This window comes from Sus scrofa, chromosome 5 (genome assembly GCF_000003025.6).
Source record: "Sus scrofa isolate TJ Tabasco breed Duroc chromosome 5, Sscrofa11.1, whole genome shotgun sequence".
Taxonomy (NCBI): Eukaryota; Metazoa; Chordata; class Mammalia; order Artiodactyla; family Suidae; genus Sus; species Sus scrofa.
Genome location: NC_010447.5, coordinates 4,392,272 through 4,415,110, shown reverse-complemented (window position 1 = coordinate 4,415,110; position 22,839 = coordinate 4,392,272). Strand labels below are relative to the sequence as shown.

Genomic DNA, 22,839 nt, shown 5'->3' with positions numbered 1-22,839 from the left:
TGGGCTACCTAGAGGCCCATTCCTGCATCTGCAGAGTCTGGCGTCTGCCAAATGCCTGGCCGGCTGGAGGGGGACAGAGAGGCGCACAGAGAGGAAATTGAAGGGGGCTCTGTGTGGGCAGAAGTTGGCTCCACGGGTCTCCCTTTAGCTCTGGAAATGACCCCACTGTCCCCGCAGTGCAGGTGGCTGGGGACTCGGTCTGACCTCCCCCTCAACCGCTAGGGGGAGCCGGTGCCCGCGGCTCGACCTCCTGTGGGCTCTGGGCTCAAGCCTGGGCTCTGACGAAACAGCTGTTCTGGGATTACAGGGTGAGGAAGTTCTAGAACCTGCAGGCAGCTGACAATACTGTGTCGTGCTGGAGCAGTCTTGGTGCATCTCGTGTTAGGTGTTCTTAACACACACACACACAAAGGGACACAGGGAAGCCTTCGAGGCGATGGCTCTGCCTGTTACCTGACTGCAGTGTATGCGCTTAGGTCCAAGCGCATCCAGTTGTGCACGTGAAATGCGTCCAGCTGCGTGTGCATCACAGAGACCTCAATGAAGCTATAAACAACGGAGCACTCGGGGTGGGCATGTATGGGGAGCAGGCCAGGCCCTGGCATTGAACTTCTGCCCCCGCCGGGTCTCCCGTTCTTCTCCCCACGGTGGGGAAACTGAGGCTGTGAAGGCTACCAGATGTCAGGCCGTGGCCCAGCGTCTGTAAATAGCCTCGCTCTGCGTAGAGGAGCCCAGCGACCAAGGGACCTGCACCCTGCTCGCTCCATCGTGACCGTCCGGAGGGAGACCGAGGCTGTCTTGCGCGGTCCCTGCAGTAACAAGGCGTTAGACGTGTCCCCATCCCACAGAGAGAGGGACAGGCACGTTCAGATGGGAAGCCACCACCGACCCCTGAACCCAGGCCCCTCCGCGTGCCCCTCCCTGCCCCCTGGGCGCCAGGCTCCCAGCCCTGCCCGTCTCCATCTGTGCGAATTCACGGCAGATATTTATTTTTATGCAAATGAGACGCTCTGGAGGGTTTGGTGCCTCCGAGATTGTATGAAAGCAGAACATCTGCAGACGTGCGTGGCTTCAATTATGTTCTGGGGTTTAGGTTGTGTCAGCATTTACATTTTCTTAATACGAGAAACGCCAGCATTGTTCCTGCCGCCGGCCCCTCCCCCACCCCCGGCCCCGCAGCCTCTCTCTTGCCACCTAATCGTGGTTTGTATTTTTTTTTTAATTCTCTTGCATCTGCTTTGTCAGTCACAAGTTTGGGAAAAAGGTCACCTATTTCAACTATCTGAGCGAGCTCCACGAACACCTCAAATTCGACCAGCTGATCGTCCCCCCAGAAGTTCAGCGGTGAGTGAGCCTGTCCCAGGGTTGGGGTGGGGGCGGACTCCGCCCTCCTGCTTCTGCTAGCCTCGTCCCATCCCCTTAAGGCCGAAGGCTTCATCTCCAGATGTGTGCCTGGCCAGATCCAGTTCCAAAATCTGCAGCCCCGACAGAGATTCTCAGGGAATAGGGCTGACCGCTCACTCTGAGCATCAAGCTGCGTTTCTCCCCCACCCTTGCAGAACTGGTTAGAAGAAATAAGCCACGGTGGCCACTGCGTTTGCTGCCTGGCTGTTTACTGGTTTTGCTTTTGAGCAGAGAATTAGGGGGATTCTCGGGTGTGTGGATGACGCCGTGTCTGGCATGAAGTGTTTCCAACCCATTGCAGGTGTTCTGGGGAGCGGCCCACCTGGTGCTTTAGGCTGAAAACTCAGATGTCTGCTGCCCTGTGGTCTTTTCTTTCTTTTCTTTTCTTTCTTTCCTTCCTTCCTTCTTTCTTTCTTTCTTTCTTTCTTTCTTTCTTTCTTTCTTTCTTTCTTTGCTTATTTTTGGGCCGCACCCCCGACATATGGAAGTTCCCAGGCTAGGGGTTGAATCAGAGCTGTCGCTGCCGGCCGACACCACAGCCACAGCCACACCAGATCCAAACTACAGGTGCAACCTACACCACAGCTCACGGCAACGCCAGATCCTTAACCCACTGAGGGAGGCCAGGGATTGAACCTGCAACCTCATGGATCTAGTCGGCATCATTACCACTGGGCCACAACGGGAACTCTCAGCTGCCCTGTTTTCTATGGCAGTAGCGCCCTCCTTGGATGGGCTCTCAGGTCAGGCCAGCTGGGCAGAGGGGGCCCTGGATGGTATGGGGTCGGTCCTGGCGCCACAGCTCCGGGGGGGCCCTGGCTGAGTGCTCTCTGCCCTTTGCATTTCCCTCTCTGGGGGGCTCCTGTGAGGGAGGAGTGGACGCCTTGAGCTCCCTCTGGGCACCAAGTCACATGCCAGGTGCTCGGGGTCGAGAGCTGTGTAGGGAGTGTCGGTAGTGGAGACATGAGTCAGTGACAACAGGAGCCCAAAGAGATGCTGAGCCCAGTGGGGGAAGGGGTATCAGAGAAGGCTTCCTGGAAGAGGTGATTCCTGAAGTGAGCTTCAGAGGGCCGGTGGCTAGATGGAGAAGCTGTTTCTAGCAGCGGGAAGCTCCCCATTGGCATGTGGGTAAAAGATTGGCCAGGGGTTGGCAGGAGAGCCTGGACGTTTGACAGAGGTTGGCTTACTCTTGCTGAGCCCCCCACGGCTACAGGGGATCGTGAGGGGGGGTGTGTCTGTGCGTGCGTGTGGAGACTGCGGTGTGGCCCAGGGGCCCGGAAGGATGCCCTCGGGGGTCCCGCAGATCTTTGCAGAACTTGGACCCTGGCAGTGCCTGGAGGCAGCCGCTTGGGGTCCAAGGCCACCCCCCTGCGAGGTGACATCTGTGCTTCCACTGTGTCCACAGGCATGACGAGAAGCTTCGGGACCTGCATGCGGGCAGGCTGCCCCCTCCTGCCAAGACGCCACCGCCGCGGCCCCCTCTGCCCACCCAGCAGTTTGGCGTCAGCCTGCAGTAGTAAGTGAGCTGGCGTGCACTCTGCCCTTGTTCCCGGGGACCGCGGGCCGCCTCCGTGTGCCAGGGTGTTTAACCCCACGGGAGGACCAGTGTGAGCTTGTCACCGAGTCCACCATGCGTGTGTGTGTCTGTGCGCCTGTGTGCACAAGACCCACCAGCGGGAGAGAGGGGCTCAGGGGCCTGGGGCCCTCCCCCAGCTTTCGTCACCACCGCTCACTGGACGCTTCTGGCCCCCGACCCTCCAGGCACAGCCGGAACCCCTCCCAACACCTTCCAGGTGAGGGGTGGCCCCTGCTCTGCACTGCAGGTCACACCCTTCAGGGGCCAGTGACAGAGGTGAGGTGGAGATGGCACTTCGCCAGTCTGCGTCCCTGAGTGACCACAGAGTGTCCCCTGCTGACACCCACACCAGTGCAGCCAGCAACTTCCGTGGGCTCAGCTGCCAGGATTGGGGACTGTTGTTACCGCAATGTAACCCCCTTCCCGACTGACCCCACCTGTCTCAGCCACTTGACCTTGAACTCGCTCCCCCTCCCAGCTTGTTTCCTCCTTCCTAAAATCCATGCGTTGGATGACGTGATATTTAGTTTGGAACTACTCCTTGTCAAAAATCCTGGGCCACCCGTCCAGGCCAACTTGGTCTCTTTTAAGACTCATCTTAGCGTTGCCTCTTCCAGGAAGCCTTCCGTGATGCTCCAGACTGCATACAGGGCCACCTGCCCTGCAGCCCCCATCTGAGTGGGCTGCTGTGGAGTGTCCCTCAGCTGTTTCCCCTGCTCAGTGGCGAGCCCCTCGTCCATCCTATTCTCGGCTTCAGGCACCGGGCGCGGCACTATGGCACCTGGAATGAGGGAAGATGAAGGGTTGTTTTAGCTGCACCTGCTGTTAGGCAGTTGTGTCTGAGCTGCAGAGGGAAACTGATCTAGAGGGAAACCAGGGCCTGGGTGGCAGGAGATCCGGGGGGTGGGGCAGTTTGCTGTTCATTTGTTGGTTCTTTCTTCCTTCCTTCCTTCCTTCCTTCCTTCTTTCCTTCCTTCCTTCCTTTCTTTCTTCCTTGTCCTTTTAGGGCTGCACCTGCAGCATTTGGAAGTTCCCAGGCTGGGGGTCAAATCAGAGCTGTAGCCGCCAGCCTGTGCCACAGCCACAGCAACGCCAGATCGGAGCCGTGTCTGCCACCTACCCCACAGCGCACAGCAACGCTGGGTCCTTAACCGAGCGGGCCAGGGATCGCACCTGCTTCCTCCTGAATCCTAGTCGGATTCGTTCCCCCTGAGCCCTGACGGGAACTCTCGTTATTAGTCATTTCTCGTTAGGGACTTGCATGTGACCTGTTTTTACATCAAAATCTGATGATCTTTAAGAACTTGTTGGATCTTGAAGCGCTGAAAGGTCAGGAACTGAGGAGGCTCTGGGTCGCCCAGGGCAGGTGGGAGTGGCACCTTGGGTGTGTCCGAGCTGCGAAAGAGGGGCCATGTTTTCCAGAATGTTCTGTGATGGTGGATAGGATTGGTACTGTTCTCATGCGACTCTTGAGCCTTGCAGGTGAGGCATGGAATTCCTAATTTTATTTAGCGTTAACTGATTTGAATTTAGATGGCCCCTGGCTGCCTGGTGGACAGCCCCACCCTAGACTGTGGGGTTTCTGCTCCCCTCCCTGACCAGACACGCACCCGGCGGTGTCCCCTCAAAGGGGCTTTTGTGAGCCCTTAGTGAACATAGCGTGTGTTCAGACGGGATCTTCCAAAATACATCTGGTACAAAAGTTTACCAAACGGCACTTCCTCTTCCTTTTGTAAATATTGTGAAGACGTGCTGGTGTGACCCCCTCGTGTGTGTGTGTGTGTGTGTGTGTGTGTGTGTGTGTGTGTGTGTGTGACCCCGGGTCCCTCTGGGGGGCGCTGGTGAGAACCTGGTTCTCAGAGGAGAGTTCTAGGGAGGCCTAGCCCGCAGGCCCAGGATTTTCACGCCACCTGTGACTCTTTTACCAAAGTTGCTGAGGCTTCTGCCCTCGGCTCTGTGCTTTCAGCCCATCGCTGAGGTTCACCGCACTGCTCTGGGTGTGGTCTGAGACCGGGGATCCGGGGTGGTCGCGTGCGGCCGCTGGCCTGTCCATCCTCAGTCCCTTAATTCCGGGACTAGCACTGCTTTCCCTGTGGCCTATTCTCCTGTTCAGAACTACTTCTGTCTCATCATTTAATAGCACCTTAAAAGTAAAAAAAAAAAAAAAAAAAAAACAAAAACGGAGTTCCCGCTGTGGCTCAGCAGGTTAGCTCCTCAGTGTCCATGAGGATGTGGGTTCGATCCCTGGCCTTGCTCAGAGGGTTAAGAGTCTAGCTTTGCCGCACACTGTGGCGTAGGTCGCAGTTGCTTCTCGGATCTGGTGTTACTGTGGCTGTGGGGTAGACCCCAGCGGTAGCTCTGATTCGACCCCTAGCCGGGGGAACGTCCATGTGCCACAGGTGCGGCTCTAAAAAGCAAAAAAAAAAAAAAAGAGTGCAAATCCCCAAACTGAAAACTCACCCTGCTCATGGACTCCGGAAACCAGCCACCAAAGGACAGCGCAGGGGTGGTGGGCGGTGGGCGTGATTCTCCAGGGCACCTTTGGCCTTGTGTTTTGAGCAAGTGCCTGTGGTAAGGGGCCAAGGCAGCATTTGAACTCCAGAGCTGCCTGCGCATCATCCAAGGCAGTTAGGCAAGCCCCTTATAAAGGCTGTGGCCCAACCCTCGTCCAGGACCAGCTCTGACTGTACACACCAGCTTCTCTGCCTTTAGGGCAGGCCCAGTGGCAGCGGGCACCCTTGGAAAAACATTCTCCACGTGCTACTGTAAGAGAGAATCTGTGCGGTTGCCTCTTTAAATTAATACTGCGTGCTGTCTCATTGCAAATGGCTATAATAAAATGGCAATAAACATATTAAATAAAGCACCCAATATGTAATTTGTTTGGACTATGAATGAATGAAAGTCATTAAAATTCATAAGCGAATCCTATTCACAAGAGCTAATTCGCTGAGTTAAGTTCAAAAGCACACCGCGGAAAGCTGTCACCTTGGAACAAGCTAATTAAGATGTTAAGGGGAAGTCAGAGCATCCAGGGGTCTTTGCCTGCTTGCCATCCCTAAAAAGGGACAGTACAGCCACGTCTGGGCAGCTGTGGGGAAGCGGAAAAAGGAAGGGCCTCCTTAGTGTGGGGGAGGGGAGGCGGGCCACTTTGCAGCTTTGGGAAGTCACGCTTGTGACTTATCCCTGTCCCTGTAACTGGAAGTGAAAAGCTGCCTTCAGCACCCTCCAGGGCCTTGGGGTCTTCACAGGGTGTGCAGACAGTGTGCTTTGCCGGCTCTATCCCACCTTCGAGGTCTCCTCCTCCAGGAAGCCTGCCCAGATGGCTCCACACAGTTGAAAAGACGATTCTTCACCCTGTTGAACTGCCCTGACCCCTTTGTAAAGAATTCACTGGCCATAAATGTTAGGGGATCTTGTTTTGTTTTGTTTCTATGGCTGTACCTGCAGCCTGTGGAAGTTCCCAGGCCAGGGATCAAATCTGAGCCATAGCAGCCAGGTTCTAAACCTGCTGCACCACAGTGGGAACTCTGTAAGGGTTTATTTCTGGACTCTCAATCTTATTCATTGATTTGTATGCTAGTGCCACACGGTCTTTATTGCTGTAGGTTTTTTTTTTTTTTTTTAATGGCCACACCCACAGCATAGGGAAATTCCTGAGCCAGGGATTAAATCTAAATCCCTTTTTTTGCTTTTTAGGGCCACACCCGCAGCACATGGAGGTTCCCAGGCTAGGGATCGAATTGGAGCTACAGGTGCTGCCCTACACCACAGCCACAGACGCGGGATCTGAGCCACATCTGCCACCTACACCACAGCTCACGGTAACACTGGATCCTTAACCCGCTGAGCGAGACCAGGGATTGAACCTGCGTCCTCATGGATCCTAGTCGAGTTCGCCAACCACTGAGCCACGACGGGAACTCCTAGCATCTTTTTTAATTGACCAGCCCTCAGCCTAGGTCTCCTGGTTCTGCTCTTATGGCCATATCTTCTTATACCTCTGGGCCTTCTTCCATATGTTTCCTTCCTTCTTTTGTCCTCTGCAAGCTCCTACGCATCCCTCAAAACCCAGCTCAGACGTTATCCCATGTGGAGCCCTCCCCAAGCCCAGGTCTGCCCTGTAGCACACGGCTCCCTCTGGTAGAGCGTTGAGATGATGCACTATTGTTTTTCCTGTTTCTGCCTCTCGTGAAAACCGGACCACCTCTCAGGCTGCGTCTCCCTCTGTCCCTGCACAGCACCTGGGTCCTTTGTTTTCATGGGGTGTGGAGAGGAGCGGGGCTCTGAGTTTGCATCCTCTCAGGTAGAAACTGCTTTCTTTCCTCCCTCAGCCTCAAAGACAAGAATCGAGGAGAACTCATTCCCCCTGTGATGCGGTTCACAGTGACGTACCTGAGAGAGAAAGGTGAGAGCTGCCTCCAGCCGGGGCAGGAGAGGGCTGCCAGCTACACTGAGCACCCACAGGCCAGGGAGTTGAGGGAGCTGGAACTTGGGCAGGAGGGTAACCAGGATGGGTGCGGCTCAGGCACAGTGGCTCCAGCCATGGGCTATGACCCAGCCTGTCTGAGTTTACGTCCTGGCTCCACTGTGTACTCGCTGTGTGTCTTCGGGCTAGTTGCTTACCTTCTCTGGGCCTCTGTTTCCTCGTCTGTCCAGTGGGGTTAACAGCAGTACCTGGATCACAGGGTGGTTGTGGGGCCCGAGTGAGTGGTGTGTGCACAGCACTGTGCACTGGACGCTCCCTCTAAAAGGGACCCCTTGGCACAAGAGAGAAGCTTGGTTTGTAGATGCCAATCCCTGGCTGGAGCGGAGGTGTGCTTAGTGACTTGGGGGGGCAGGGGATGTGCGTGAAACCTGTGGCTCCTCTGAGACTCCCGAGGCCAGAGGTCAGATCCACAGGGAAGGTGCGTGGAGGCTGCTTTTACCCTGAGGGCAGGAGGCTGGTTCTCTCAGAGCAGGGGCTGCCTGGGCACAGTGGCTCTGCAGGCGCAGGGGCTGCTGGGGTGGGTGCGTCAGACAGGAAGTGGGAACCAGCAGCCCTGGGTCCCTGGCGGTTGTCCCTGGTGTGCCCCAGGACCCACCCGTTCCTCTGTTTTCGTGTGTGTCTTTTTTTTTTAAGGGGGCACCCACGGCATGTGAAAGTCCCCAGGTTGCGTCTGGGACCCACACCAGGGATCGAACCTGCGTCCTCATGGATACTAGTCAGGTTCTTAACCTGATGAGCCTCAACGGGTATTCCAGGACCCTCACGTTCTATGAGACAACGGCTCTCAGGCTGGAGGATCTCTGCTTGTCACTTGGAGCCGTCTCTTCTTTGACATTTGTTTCTACTTTGTCGCTGGTACTTCCCATCCCGTTACATTCAGGGATGAACAAAAACTAGTGTGTAGATAGTTTCACAGAAACATAAAAGAGGGTCTTCCTTTTTTTAATGGATTAATTCCCTTTATGTATTTTTTAAAATTAAACAAAACAGGATTTCCCATTGTGGCTCAGTAGAAATGAATCTGACAAGCATCCATGAGGACACAGGTTCGATCCCTGGCCTCACTCCGTGGGTTAAGGATCCAGCATTGCCGTGAGCTCTGGTGTAGATCGCAGATGCGGCTCGGATCTCACGTTGCTGTGGCTGTGGTGTAAGCCGGTGGCTACAGCTTCAGTTCAACCCTGAGCCTGGGAACCTCCATATGCCGCAGGTGGGGCCCTAAGAAGACAAAAAACAAAAATTAAACAAAACAAAAACCAGCCCACATAGGGACTCGGTATATATTTGGAATGAGTCACTTACTCACTGGGCACTCAGCTGTACCCAGCCCTGGTCCCGGCACTGGGGTTACCATGGAGACTGCAACACCCAGCCTCTGCCTTCCGGGATCCATGACTGTGACAACCACGGACGCACAGGGACCAGAGGAGCCAGTCACAGAGATCAGGGGACCCTGAGCTCTGACCCCTGGGCAGGAGTTTCCCATCCTGCATAAGAAATAGCCACCAACTGAGGGGCTTAAAACAGCGTGACTTTATTATTTCCAGTGTCTGGAGGTCAGAGGTCCCAGCACATGGAGGTTGGGTTTTCATTGAGCATCTCACAGGCCTAAACTCAAGGTGCTGGCCGGGCTGTGTTCCTTTCTGGAGGTTCTGGGAGAGAATCCACTTCCACGCTCACTCAGATCCTTGGTTCAGTTCCAGTTCTTTCCAGCCGTCCTTCTCAGATGCCTCCTTCCTCGCTAGCTGTCAGCCAGGGGCCTCTTTTGGTTCCTAGAGGCCACCTGCCCTCCTTGCCATGTGGCCCCTCCCTGGACAAATTCCCGCACTTTGCATCCCTGCCCCCAAGCTCTGAGTCCGTGTTGCCAGGAAGAACCCAGTCCTTTTAAGGGGCTCCCCTGATTAGGTCAGGCCCACCCCGGACAGTCTTACCTTGAGGTCAGCTGCCTTGGACCTGAATTCCAACTGCAAAGTGTCTTCACGGTAGCAGCTAGATTTGTATTTGATTGACTATCTGGGGCCATCTCACAATTCTGCCTGCTATAGTCTCTCGGCAAAAAAAGGGAGGGACCCGCTTCTCAGGCAGAGGGAACAGCACATGCAAAGCTGGCGGTAGGAAGGAGCCTGGGGCTGACTGGAGCCTGGATGGAGGCGATAGAGGGGCTTTGGGGTGGGAGAGTAGGCTAGTAGGAGCTGGACCCATCGGTCTGTGGGGGGGTCTGTGGGCGGCTCTCCCACAGCTGATGAAGGCGGGAAGGGCTGCAGGCAGGAGCTGCTGAGATCTGCGTGTGCATGCTGAGCAGCTCACTCAGCGTCAGAGTGGAAAAGAGGAGGGGAGGGGCTGAGCGAGAGCGTGGGGGGTCTGGGGTCCAGAGCTGTCACACAGAACTTGGAAATATTCTGTGTCGGCTCCCCAGGATGGGAGCCACTGGCCACCTGTGGCCGTCGCCTGATAAAGCACTTCATATGTGGCCTGGGGGTGGAGTGTAGGTAACTGGATTTTTCATTTTAATTTAAATGCAGTAATTTTTAATCATTTTTAATCATTTTTTTCTATAAACTTTTAATTAATATATTTTTTCTTTTAAGCCCACACCTGCATCATGTGGCAGTTCCCAGGCTAAGGGTCGAATCTGAGCAGCCACCACCTACACCACAGCCACTGCCATGTGGGATCTGAGCCACGTCTGCGACCTACACCACAGCTCACAGCAACGCTGGATCCTTAACCCACTGGGCGAGGCCAGGGTTCTCATAGGTACAAGTCGGGTTTGGGACCCTCTGAGTCACAAGGAGAACTCCTAATTAAACAAATTGAAATCATCACATCGGCTAGTGGCTACTGTGCTGCACAGGTCAGCCCTAGACGCTCACAGAAGAAAGGGTGGCCGCATGTCTGGGGCTGTCCTGGGGGCTGAGAATGTGCCTTGGGTCATCCGGTCCTTCCTTCCTGCAGCCCTGGAGGCAGGGGCTCGTGGCCTTCCTCTGCAGACCAGGCAGCTGAGGCTCAGAGAGGCTGAGTGCTTTCTCTGAGGTCACACAGCTGGCCCGAGGCAGCGATGGACCCACCCAGCTCTGTCCGCCTTATGTGTCCGTCTCTTCCATGCTCCCTTTCTGGGGCCCACAGAGGTGGGGTATCGGGGGGGTGGGGGACTCTGGAAGGGTTTGATTTCAGAGGACTAAATACAGGTCGAGACAGAGGATAGTGTGCGGAAGACAAGCTAGGCTGGAGAACATTTCCTGTCGGCCACAGGGGCGTGGTGCACAGGCAGGGGAGCCACAGAATGTTCTAGAAACCTGGTGTGCTGGAGGCTCTCTCCCTGCAGGACTCCGCACTGAGGGTCTGTTCCGGAGATCGGCCAGCATCCAGACTGTCCGAGAGATCCAGCGGCTCTACAACCAAGGTGAATGGGTCCCTGGGGACCTTGACTCAGCCTCCCGGGGCCTCACAGTGCCCCCCGGCCCCACCCCAGAGTAGCCCAGGGCTGGGGCAGCTGCGCCCCTGCTGAGTCCCACGCCCAGACCCCCAGCCTCCCGTGGCAGCCCTCATCCCCGGCAGGACCAGGCCGTATAGCAGGGCATCGATAGATTCCCCCAGCCTCTGCCGGGCTCCCTGGAGAGGCAGGGGAGGCCGGGTGACACCCCTTTCCTGGAGAGGACAGAACCGCGCCCCGGCCACGTGGCTCCAGCGTGAGGCTCTTTCCCCGGGACGTTTAAGCTGTTCTGGGCCAGAGCCCGTCTTAGAGCAGGAATCCCCAGCCCAGGGTCGGAGCTCAAACGGCCGGTGCTCCGTGTCCAGGGAAGCCCGTGAACTTTGACGACTACGGGGACATCCACGTCCCTGCCGTCATCCTGAAGACCTTCCTGCGGGAGCTGCCCCAGCCGCTGCTCACCTTCGAGGCCTACGAGCAGATTCTCGGGATCACCAGTACGTGGCCACGGCGGGGGTGCCGGTGGGGGTGGGGGCTGCCCGGCCTCGTCCTGTTCCCGTCGGGCCGGGGAGGGGGGCTGCCCCCCCGGACCCCTGTCGGCCTCAGCCAGGCCACCCCTGTCCGCGGTGGTGGGGACGCGGGGTCGGGGGTGTGTGTCAGGTGCTGCTGGGCCGGGGGCGGCGGAGGGCGTCTCCAGATTTGGGGCACGTCGCCCTGGGCAGAGCGGTGCCCTAGAGGAACCACCTCCAGCACCTCAGCGTCCTCATCTCAAAGGGGGGCCCCCCACCTGCTGCTAAAGAAAAAGCTACCCGTGACCTTGAAAGCCAAGTGAGGTGGCCTTTATTTGGGGGCGGGGGGGTACCATAGATTGGGCTCAACTTCAGATCCAGGAACAAGAGGAGGGGATTCCAGCCAAGGAGCAAGTTGCGGGGAGGCGGGTGTCAGTGGATTACTGAGAGGAAGCATCAGGGGTGGGGCGTATTCTGGTTAAAGTGACCCAACGGGTTCTTGCCACAGGCTGTCCAGGGGGTCCGACAGCCGCTGGGGGTGAGGGGATGAGGAGCCCGATCAGATATCAGGGGTCGTCAGGGTTCTCGGCAACCTGACGCAGCAGGGTTCTTGGCACGGCTGGACGATGCCAAGACAACCACAGAAGCCTGGACGCCCAGGAGATACGGTGTGAGTGGCAGCTCTAGGACGTGGTTGTGCGGACGCTCTGGGGTGGGTCATGTGTCCAGCTGGCTGTGGTACCCATCACTCAGAACAGCCCAGTCCCAGCAAATCAAAGATGCTGGGCATGCGAGGAAGGTGACGTCATCAAACACTGTCACTTTCAAACAGGGCTGCCTCCGGCCCCGCCGTCACCCGAGGGCTGGGTTCATTCATCCCTCGGTGGGAGTCAAGCCAACAGAGCAGGAGGAGAAAGGACTTTGCAACAAGGAAGGGGAACTCGGGGGATCTTTCCCGAAGCAGTGTCTCCCCAAACAGCAAAACCGGGGAAGTTTTTTTTTGCCTTTTGTCGTTTTAGAGCCTTACCTGTGCCATATGGAGGTTCCCGGGCCAGGGGTCAGATCAGATCAGAGCTGCAGCTGCCGGCCTGCACCACAGCCACAGCAATGCCAGATCCGAGCTGCGTCTGCAGCCTACACCACAGCTCATGGCAATGCAGGATCCTTAACCCACTGAAACGGGCCACAGATTGAACCCACATCTTCATAGATAATAGTCGGTTCGTTACTACTGAGCCACATTGGGAACGCCGGCTTTCATGTATTTATTTATTGTCTCTCTTTTTTTTTGATGGCTGCCCCTGCAGCATATGGAAGTTTCCAGGCCAGGGGTCAAATTGGAGCTGCAGCTGGGGCCTCTGCCACAACCAACACCAGATCCGAGCCACGTCTGTGATCTACACCGCAGTTTGAGGCAATGCCAGATCTTTTACCCCCTGAGTGAGGCCAGGGATCAAACCCACATCCCGGCAGAGACAACATCAGGTCCTTAATCTGCCAAACCACAATGGAAACTCCCGAGAATGGCTCTTATTAAAAAGCCAACAAGAGGAGTTCCTGCTGTGGCACGTGGGGTTAAAAATCTGACTGTAAGCAGCTCAGGTCACTGTGGAGGTGCAGGTTCGATCCCCGCCCGGGCACAAGGATCTGGTGTTGACACAGTTACAGCTCAGATGCAAACCCTGGCCTGGGAACTTCCATAGATGCAGCCATAAAAAAAGAAAAGAAGGGAGTTCCCGACGTGGCTCAGTGGTGAACGAACCCAACTAGTACCCATGAGGACCAGGGTTCAGCCTAACTCCTTAGATCTGGCTTAGTTGCCGTGAGCTGTGGTGTAGGTCACAGACGCAGCTCAGATCCCATGTTGCTGTGGCTGTGGCTGTGGTGTAAGCCGGCATCTATAGCTCTGATTTGACCCCTAGTCTGGGAACCTCCATATGCCACAGGTGTGACCCCAATAAGACAGGAAAAAAAAAAAAAAAAAAAAAGGAAAGAAAGAAAGAAAAAGGAAAGAAAAGGAAAAAGTAGCCGACAAGGACATTCACAGTAGGGAATCTGTCTTTCAGCAGCGTTCACGGTCACCTGCCCAAGGCTTAGGGGGCGGGGTTGGGGTTCTGGAAGACTTTGGGTGTGTGTGTGTGTGTGTGTGTCTGCAGCAGGACCGGGCAGTGCTTGTTGGTAGGCGCGTTTTGACTTGCTGTTTATGGAGGTAGTTCCAGGGGGGCTGGGAGCGCTCAGAGGCCGAGCGCTGGGAGTGGGACCCGAGTTGGTCTCGAGCGCGGACAGCACGCTTTTCCTGTAAAGGCCGGAGAGCCAATATTTTAGGCCGTGTGGACTCGACTGTGATGCAGAAGCAGCTGCGGATGAATGAACAGTCTGGGTCTGTGCCCAGAAAGCTTATTTGGCAAGAGCGGGCCCTCGGCCTGAAGTTTGCTGGCCTGTTCCATCCCCTCCCTAACATGACTCGGTTCCCTGGGCTCGGAGGGAGCAGCCCCGGTGCCCGTGGTGACGACGGGCAGAGGGGGCTCGAGGGCCGGCTCGGGACAGTCTCTCTTCCCCTCACCCACGGCCGCCCTCGAGAGGGACACAGGACCGGCCGGCTCAGAAAGGACTGTGGTGCCGTTGCAGGCGTGGAGAGCAGCCTGCGGGTGACCTGCTGCCGCCAGATCCTGCAGAGCCTCCCGGGGCACAACTACGCCGTCCTCAGCTACCTCATGGGCTTCCTGCACGAGGTGAGTGGCCAGGCTGGGCTTCAGGGGAGGAGCCCAGGGTCTGAGGTCACATCCTCCCTTGGCCTTGGAACCCCACTCTGGCCTTGAAGGATGTCATGCAAGGGCTGGCCAGGCAACACCTCCACTGAGAAGCCCTCCCACCTGCTGGGCAGGGTCAGCCAGGCCAGCTACCCTTGGCTGCTGGCAGGACCTTCTCCACAGTTGCCTCGGCTCCTCTGTCGGCTCCTGCATGAGCTGTGTCTGGAGGGGGCTGTGTGCCCCGGCCACGGATGCTCAGGAGAGCTCCCCTGCCAGTGTGGACGAGCAGGACAGGTCTGTGAAGGTTCATGGGTTTCCCGGGGCTGCCCTAGCGAAGTGCCACGCAGTGGGGGCTCAAAGCAACAGACTTGTTTGCTCTCACAGCCCGAGATGCCAGGGTCCCAGCATCCAGGTGTCGGCCGGGCCGAGCTCCCTCCGCAGGCTCCAGGGCAGGGTCCTCCCGCCTCCTCCAGCACCTGGAGGCTCCTGGCCTTCCTCAGCTTGTGGCTGCCCCCCTCCTGCCCCGGGGTCTCGGGGCCTCGAGGCTGCTCTTTTCCTTTCGCAGATGGGAAACTGAGCCCTGGAGGAGGGAGGTGGCTGCACAAGGTCCCAGCGTGCTCGGTGTTCATCCCAGCGCACGGAACCCACGGTCACACCTGTCTCACCTGTGTTCTCGCCCAGGTGTCCCGGGAGAGCATTTTTAACAAAATGAACAGCTCCAACCTGGCCTGCGTCTTCGGGCTGAACTTGATCTGGCCGTCCCAGGGAGCGTCTTCCCTGAGCGCCCTCGTGCCCTTGAACCTGTTCACCGAGCTGCTCATCGAGTACTATGGCAAGGTCTTCAGCAGCCGGCAGGCGCAGCGGGAGCTCAGCGACGGTGGGGCCCCGGCAGACGGGCAGGGCGGCCCCTGCCCCCCAGACGGACCCGCCGCGGGCCTCACCAGGCCTCCCATGCCTCCGCGTCCCCTGACCGTGACCGGGAGACCCCTCTAGGGCTGGAACTGTCACGCCGAAGCCTATCCATCGATGTTTTTTAAACGTGCCATTAAATGAACCTCTAGTGAAGTTTTTAGAGAAAATTCCATGCTGCTGATTCTTCAGTTCATAACTCGACGTGGCTTTACTGAGAATGGGAGTTTGTTGTCTAGCCCTGGTACCGGGTACCTTGTGGCCACGACATCGTGGGACAAGTCATACAGAGCCGGTGACTCTAAACAGCAGCCGTTTATTATTGCTCCTGAGTCGGTGAGTGGGCCAGGCGGGTCCGGTTTCGGTGGGAGTTGTCGGGGCCAGATGTGTGGCACTGGCGGTCAGTGGGAGACCCAGCCCCTCTGCCTGTGTCGCATGTCCCTTTAGTCAGCTGAACAGGACACACTCCGTGACATGAGCTGCGGTCCAAGCACTAGAGGAGAACTTTCGAGCTTGGGTGACATCACGGTGCTCACAGCCCTTTGGCCAAAGCGGTCTCATGGCCAAGGCCAGGGTCGCCGCAGAAGGGCTCCGTGAAATTGCCAAGGGTGTGGATACAGGGAGGTGGAGAACTGGGGCCGCGAAGTCGTCAGCTGCCGGAGGGCTCAGGATGCGTCCTGGCCCAGCGGCCTCAGGCAGGCCGTCCCCTGGGCACTGCAGGATGCCCCGTTTCCAGCTCCAGATGCAGTGAGGAAGCGAGAGAAGTCATGTTCCACTTTCCCAGCTGGAAGCCCCCGGTTTCCCTGATTGGCCAAGCTCAGGTCACAGACCCATCCTGGCCGGATGCTGTGGCCGGGGCGTGCACTGGCCTGCCAGTCCCGTGTGCCCCACGTGGACCCAGCAGTGAAGGAGGGGTGGTCCCCCCGACATGTCAGTGTGCCCAGGCCGACTCAGCAGGTGCGCAGATGGGCTTAAACAACAGGCCCTTTTTCGCCCTTGAAAAATGAAATTGAGCAACGGGGAGGGGTGGGATTGAGGGGGAATGGAGCGGTCGTGGAGTTGGAAGTCCAAGGTCAGGGTGCCAGCCGACGCCAGTTCTGGTGAGGGCTCTCTTCCTGGCTTGCAGACAGCCCCCTTCTCCCTGTGTCCTCCCCTGGCCAGACGGGGGTGTCTCTGGTGTCTCTTAAGGACACTAATCCCATCGGATCAGGGCCCCACCCTCATGACCGCATTTAACTGCCACCATCTGTGAAGGCCCATCTCCGAGTACAGTGCCACGAGGGTTTAGGGCTTCAACGTATGGTTTTGGGTGAGACACACATTCAGGCCACGGCACCGACGGATGATAAATACCCTAGTGACGGGCTTCGAGTCACCCTCCACATAGGGCTGGTCATGTGCCAGGCACTGCTGAGCTCCTACGAGCTTGCTGCCAGGAGGGGGGACGGCTGCAAAGGACACATTCCAGTGCAGATACCCTGTCAGCCTGTCCACGCCTGGCACGGGGTGTTGACGCCCGGCTGAGCAGGGACCCCATGTCTGCGGGGACCCTGGGGGTGGCCCAGGGCATGGGTGCCTCGCTCACCTCCTGCCTCGTCTCTGCACATTCACTCCACCCCCTGATGTGTAGGGTGCTGTCCTCGCCGGCTTTAATGGAGGGACCTCTGTCCACTGAGCCATCTTTTCGCACCTGTCAGTGAGCGGGTGACACCTTGTGCCGAGGCCCCGGGCGCACCGAGAGCAGGATGGCGTCTTGCTCTTTCTCTGACTCGGATTCGGTGCTTCGTCTTCCTGGGGAGAGGCCGGCTCAGCATCATCGGGGCGGATGGGGTCGGGGGCTGAGCTGGGTTCCTCCTGTGGGGCTCAGGGGACAACACCCATGGCCATAGGGGGGTGGCCACAGGCTGGTGAGGAGACAGCTGCCGTCCTGTGCCAGCTGGGTCTCTGCTCTGGGCTGAGGCTGCTGCCGAATGACCTCCCCGGCTGCCTCCTGAGTTGGTGCCCAGCTGGGTGGGTGTTCATGGTTGGGGCCTGACGGGCATTAAATAATACCCGCCTCCCCTGCCCAGGCTCAGAACACTGAGGCAAAGGCAGGATCGCAGGTCAGAATGTTGGCTTCGAGCTGACCGGAGCCCCATCTGAGCTCTGTCTGTGGCCAAGGGCATCCACTCATAGTCATAGTGATTTAGGCAAACACGTGCCTGGTCGCTGGCCCCGGGCAAGGCGTGGGCTGGAATGCACATGTCTGCAGACAGCTGGTCCCGAGCACGGTTCGGTTCCACCTGCCAGACTCACCCTTAGAATAGAAGCTCCCTGATGAAGCTTCTCCTGGGGGGCAGGTGGGCCTACACGTCTTCTCTGACAGTCTCATCGCTGGTCTACACATGAGGACCTAGAGGCCCAGAGAGGTTAAGGGACTTGCTCTAAGTCACACAGCTTGTACGTGGCAGAGCAGGGCTCCAGGCCTGTGCAACCCTAGGCTGTGGGAGCCAAAGGGAGGGATCGGGGCCTCGGCCTCCGCATCTGTACAGTGGGGGGGTTCACAGTGCACACGCGCCTCCAGCTCCAAGCTCATGGGCACAGAAACCCCGAGGCCTGAGCTAGAATCAGCTCCACCACCCTGATCAGGCTGAGCTTCCCCACATCCAATTCCGCGCACAGCTGAACGTGTGCCCCCAGGGTTCATCTGCCTGTTGTTACAACAGCCTAGACCCAGAAGCAGACCCTGGGCTGATCGAGGGCTGAGTGGATGGAGACGATGTGGTTGTCTATGCAGGGAACCGTGTTGAGCCATAGAAAACGAGGAAATCCTACCAGTGCCGACAACACGGGAGGCCCCGCGGAGACGCTTCGCTAAATGAACTGTCCAGCGGGAGACAGACACATAAAATAGCACATGGTCTGGTTTACTGTGTGGAACAACCACGAAGGAAACAGAACACTTAGAGAAAGAGGTCAGGTTTGTGGTTACCAGAGGCAGGAGGCATTGGAAGACGGTGGTCAAAGCTACAAACTTCGGTTATGAGAGCAATAAATGCAGGATCTAACGTACAGCATCCTGGCTGGAGGGGGCCTTGCCGGACGACCTGGGAACGGGGTCAAGAGCGTAGACCCTAAAGCTACAAACTTCGGTTATGAGAGCAATAAATGCAGGATCTAACGTACAGCATCCTGGCTGGAGGGGGCCTTGCTGGACGACCTGGGAACGGGGTCAAGAGCGTAGACCCTAAGCCTTCTTATCACCAGGAACGTTCTTTCCACTGTGTCTGTACGAGATGATGGGTGTGGACTGACCCTGTCGTGAAAATCATTTCCCAGCAGAAGGAAGCCAGACCCTCCCGATGCCTGAAACCTACACAGTGATATATGCAGCAGCGACGTCTCACGAGAACTGAGAAAAAAAGATCTGTCTGGTTTGGACATTTCCTGGTTGCCCCGGAAGCATCTGGGTCTTTGGGTTTCCAGCGGGACGTGGTCCCCTGGTGCCCCTCCCTCCGAGCAGCCCGCCGGGCGCACCCCTTCAGCAGCGGCACTCGCCCTAAGCAGAGGGCAGCGGGTTCCGCCTTCCACGGGGGATGGACCTCCGAGGCGCTGGTGGACCCCTGCCAGCCTCCCCCAGCCTGTGCCCTCACTGCCCCAGGCTCCAGCCCCTCGTCCTGGGCACGAGGGGGGGCCCTAGGACCTGCGGGTCTGAGCGGTGTCGCTGTCTCCTCCCGGCTCCCTCTTCCTCACTGACCTCTCCGAGTCCCCCTCCACCCTCCTTAGTCCGTCTTTGCTGTTCCCCCAGCTCCCCTGCTCTCACCGTGAGCTCGGCCAGAGCAGTTTTCTGGTACAACCTGAAAAAGTGATCATTTATTTTATTTTATTTATTCTATTTATTCTTTCATTTTTGCCTTTTCTAGGGCTGCTCCCACAGCATATGGAGGTTCCCAGGCCAGAGGATGAACTGGAGCTGCAGCTGCCGCCTACCCCACAGCCACAGCCATGCCAGATCCGAGCCGTGTCTGCGACCTACACCACAGCTCATGGCAACACCAGATCCTTAACCCACAGAGCAAGGCCAGGGATCCAACCCGCATCTTCATGGATACTAGTTGGGTTCGTTTCCACTGCGCCACAATAGGAACTCACACTTTATTTTTTTATTTCTTTGGTCGTGGCGTGCAGTGGCTTGATGTGGGATCTCGGTACCCAGACCAGGGATGGAGCCACAGCCACGAAAGCACCAAATCCTAACAACTAGACCACCAGGGAGCTCCCCTACTTCTTTTCTATCCTGCCACATGACTCTTTCTTTCATTCTTTCTTCTTTCTTTCTTTCTTTCTTTCTTTCGTTCTTTCTTTCTTTTTTTTCCTGTTTTTGGCCATACCCACAGTCCTGGAGAGTTCCCAGGCCAGGGATCAAACCTGTGCCGCAGCAGTTAGAATGCAGGATCCTTAACCCACTGCACCACCAGGGAACGCCTCTCTTTTCTTTTTTTTCTAAACACCACCCTCCAGCTCCCACCAACCACAGCCAGACACCGGGGGCCCAGACCGGGCTTGAGTGGGCCCCCCCCAAGAGGGGCTCGGTCCCGAGCCTGAGGCAGACCCACCCCCACTCACCCCTACCCGGGGCCTCAGCCTCTGGAAAAGCTGCCTGGCATCTGCTCCCTGCTCCCGGAGAGTGTCTTGTTCGCATACCATTCAGAACAGCCTGAAAACGGCCTCGGCGTTCTATTGCCAGGAAAAAGAAAAAAAAAAAATCTGCAGGAAGAATGATGGCTCCCTTAAGAGCACGTCACTGCGAGCACCAGAGTGAACAACGACATTAAATCAAATCTCATGCATTATGCAGAAAGGTTTACAGAGCAAAACACATTTGTGAAATATATGTTGCAAATTTTCTGACTCTGAGAGGTGGCCCCAAGTCGTTCTCCTGCGGCGGCGGCTTGGATACCAGTCTGCCTTGCACACTCGAGGCGCGTGGAATCCTCGTTCCCTTCCCGTGTGTCAGAGCGCGATTTCCCAGCCACAGCAGCGATTTCACTGATACCGTGTTGGCGACACACGCGGGGCGTCTCGGCTTAAAACAGTGGAACGTGATGCAGGACGGAGGGCTCCAGGCTGTCTCTGTTGACAAGACAGCGGAAAGAAAGTGCCCAGATGTCATGTTTGGCAGAAATGGCCCAGGTTTAAGTGACTCCAGAGGTCAGGCGGGCTGCCCAGACCTTGTAGCTGTGCTGAGAGCCCCGAGGAAGGAATGAATCCTGCCCAGAACTGGAAAGTCTGTAGGCCAAGGAAGTGGTCAGTCTGTCCTGAGAGCCAGGCTCCTGTCCCTGGAGGAGCAAGGGCTGGGTGCCCCGTTTCTGGTGCAGCTCAGAGTCACAGCTGCGGGGCCCTGGACAAGTCATCTCGCCCAGAGGAGGGAGTTCAAAGTGAGGCAGCTCAGGGAGTTCCCTCTGTGGCTCAGCAGTTAAGGAACCTGACTAGGATCCATGAGGATGCAGGTTCAATCCCTGGCCTCGCTCCGTGGGTTAAGGCTCCAGCGTTGCCATGAACTGTGGTGTAGGCCACAGATGTGGCTCGGATCTGGCATTGCTGTGGCTGTGGGGCAGGCCGGCAGCTGCAACTCTAATTCGACCCCTAGCCTGGGAACCTCTGTATGCCGAGAGTGTGGCCCTAAAAAGACCAAAAAAAAAAAAAATTCAAAGTCAGAAGGCTCAGCTTGTGTGGGGCTGGGTCAGTTCTTTGAGCCTCTCATTCGTATCATGAGAAGAGCAGCGTCCACTCTGTGGTCCTATGGACTCCGAAGCACCTGCTTTTTGTCAGGCACTGCCCGTCTCGCAGTCATAGACCCGAATCAGACGCAATTCCTGCCTTGAGGGGCTTGTGGAATAGTTGGGGAGAAAACAAGCCATTAATGCCTAGAATCAGTCTTTGTATGTTTTTCTTTCTTTCTTTCTTTTTTTTTTGTCTTTTAGGGCCACACCCAGGGCACATGGAAGATCCCAGGCTAGGAGATGGATCGGAGCTGTAGCTGCCGGCCTACGACACAGCCACAGAAACGCAGGATCTGAACCACATCTGCAACCTGCACCACAGCTCGCAACAATGCCAGACCTTTAACCCACTGAGCGAGGCCAGGGATCGAACCCACATCCTCATGAATGCTAGTCGGGTTCATTAACCACTGAGCCACGACAGGAACTCCTAAAATCAGTCTTTTTAGAGCTAAAGCAGTGTGCAAACGCAAGTGTGAGGGGAGGTGGGGAGATCGAGACAGGAGATTCCTGGGCACCTCCCAGTTTTCTGCCTTAAGTTCTGTGGGTCCCCGAGGGTCAAGCCCTGAGAGCAGGTCCTCTGGGATGGATGGGGTGGAAGAGGCAGGGCGAGTCCTGCCATCACTCTGATAGCAAAAACTTTACTGCTTTGTTAGAAGAAAAAGGATTGCTCCAGGGGGAAAAAAAACTCAGGGCCAGGAAGTGCAAACCGTGAAAGTGAGCCTCATTTAAAGTTTGAGCACCCACAGAGAACCGTTGCTAGTGTTTTGAGGAAGGGGTGCTTTCCTGCTCTGCTGGTAGAGAGGAACATTGGTCCCATCCCTTTGGAGGGCGGTCTAGCAGGCTTGGAAAGCGAAAGCTGACCCAGCAAGTGTAAGTCTACGGAAGCCACCCGAAAAAGGGGTAGTAGCTACAGAGCAAGCCGGCGGCGTTGTTGCTGGAGCGGATAACGCGATGCAGCCTGGGTGTCCCTCAAGAGGAGAAATGGCAGGTGGATGCAAGTCTCGTCCACGTGACTGGATGGTGTCCTGCAGGGGAAGCGGGTGAACCGGGTCTGTGTGTTTCAACAGGGACAGATCTCCAGATACTCTGCTGAGAGGGGAGAAAGTTTGCAGGATGCTAAACGCAGGGACACAGGGTGCTCTCACTTGGATAAAGTTTGGTGGGTTTTTTTGTCTTTTGTCTTTTTAGGGCCGCACCCGTGGCATATGGAGGTTCCCAGGCTAGGGATCGAATTGGAGCTGCAGCCGCTGGCCTACACCACACCCACAGCAACGCAGGATCCGAGCCACGTCTGTGACCTACACCACAGCTCACACCAAACCAGATCCTTAACCCTCTGAGCGAGGCTCATGGATGCTCGTTGGGTTCGTTAACCACCGAGCCACAACGGGAACTTCTGGATAAAGTTTTAAAACTCCCTATTCCTATGTGTAGTTTTTGAATTGAAAATAGTGCACTTTTGGAAGAAAATATAGAAAGATTTTTTTTTTTTTTTTAATGACTACGAAGGCAAAGAACCAAATTCGTCGTGGAGGAGAGGGAGAAAAAAGTCTTTAACTGCTTCTAAGTTTTTCTAAAGATGTTTAACATATGCTAAGTGTTCTCCTAGTACGGCTGAATAACTCTGATGGGACTTGACTTTTCCACAGACAACATCTATAAACTCTAGAACAAAACACAAAAGAACAAGAGCAAACACATAGAAAATCAGAGCGGGTTAAGGATCTGGCATTGCTGCAGCTACGGCATAGGTCACAGCTGCAGCCCTGGCCTGGGAACTTCCAAACAGCTAATCGAACTAGTAAATGGTTTACCGTGGTTTGCAGATACAGGTGTGTTGGTTAGGGTTCAGCCAGGAAACAGTAACCGCACAATAATTTGAAAGGGAAAAATCTGGTATCAACAATCACGAAGCATGACAGAGGAATAACTCTGAGAGTGTATAGAGATCTTTAAAGAACAGCCTAGGGGTGCACGAGAGCGCCCGAGAAGTGGACACCTCGAAAG

General features: G+C 56.4%; 1 protein-coding gene across 2 annotated transcripts in view; it reads left to right on the top strand.

Moving 5' to 3' along the window:
• ARHGAP8 (Rho GTPase activating protein 8) overlaps window positions 1–15,237 on the top strand; it is a 50,632-nt gene extending 35,395 nt beyond the window's left edge. The window contains 7 exon segments of one of the 2 annotated variants that reach the window (NM_001204383.1): window positions 1,246–1,344; window positions 2,810–2,920; window positions 7,315–7,388; window positions 10,795–10,872; window positions 11,268–11,396; window positions 14,037–14,140; window positions 14,840–15,237. In NM_001204383.1, the coding sequence (NP_001191312.1) occupies window positions 1,246–1,344; window positions 2,810–2,920; window positions 7,315–7,388; window positions 10,795–10,872; window positions 11,268–11,396; window positions 14,037–14,140; window positions 14,840–15,151 (907 nt within the window). In that variant the 3' untranslated portion in view covers window positions 15,152–15,237. 2 annotated transcript variants of the gene reach the window in all.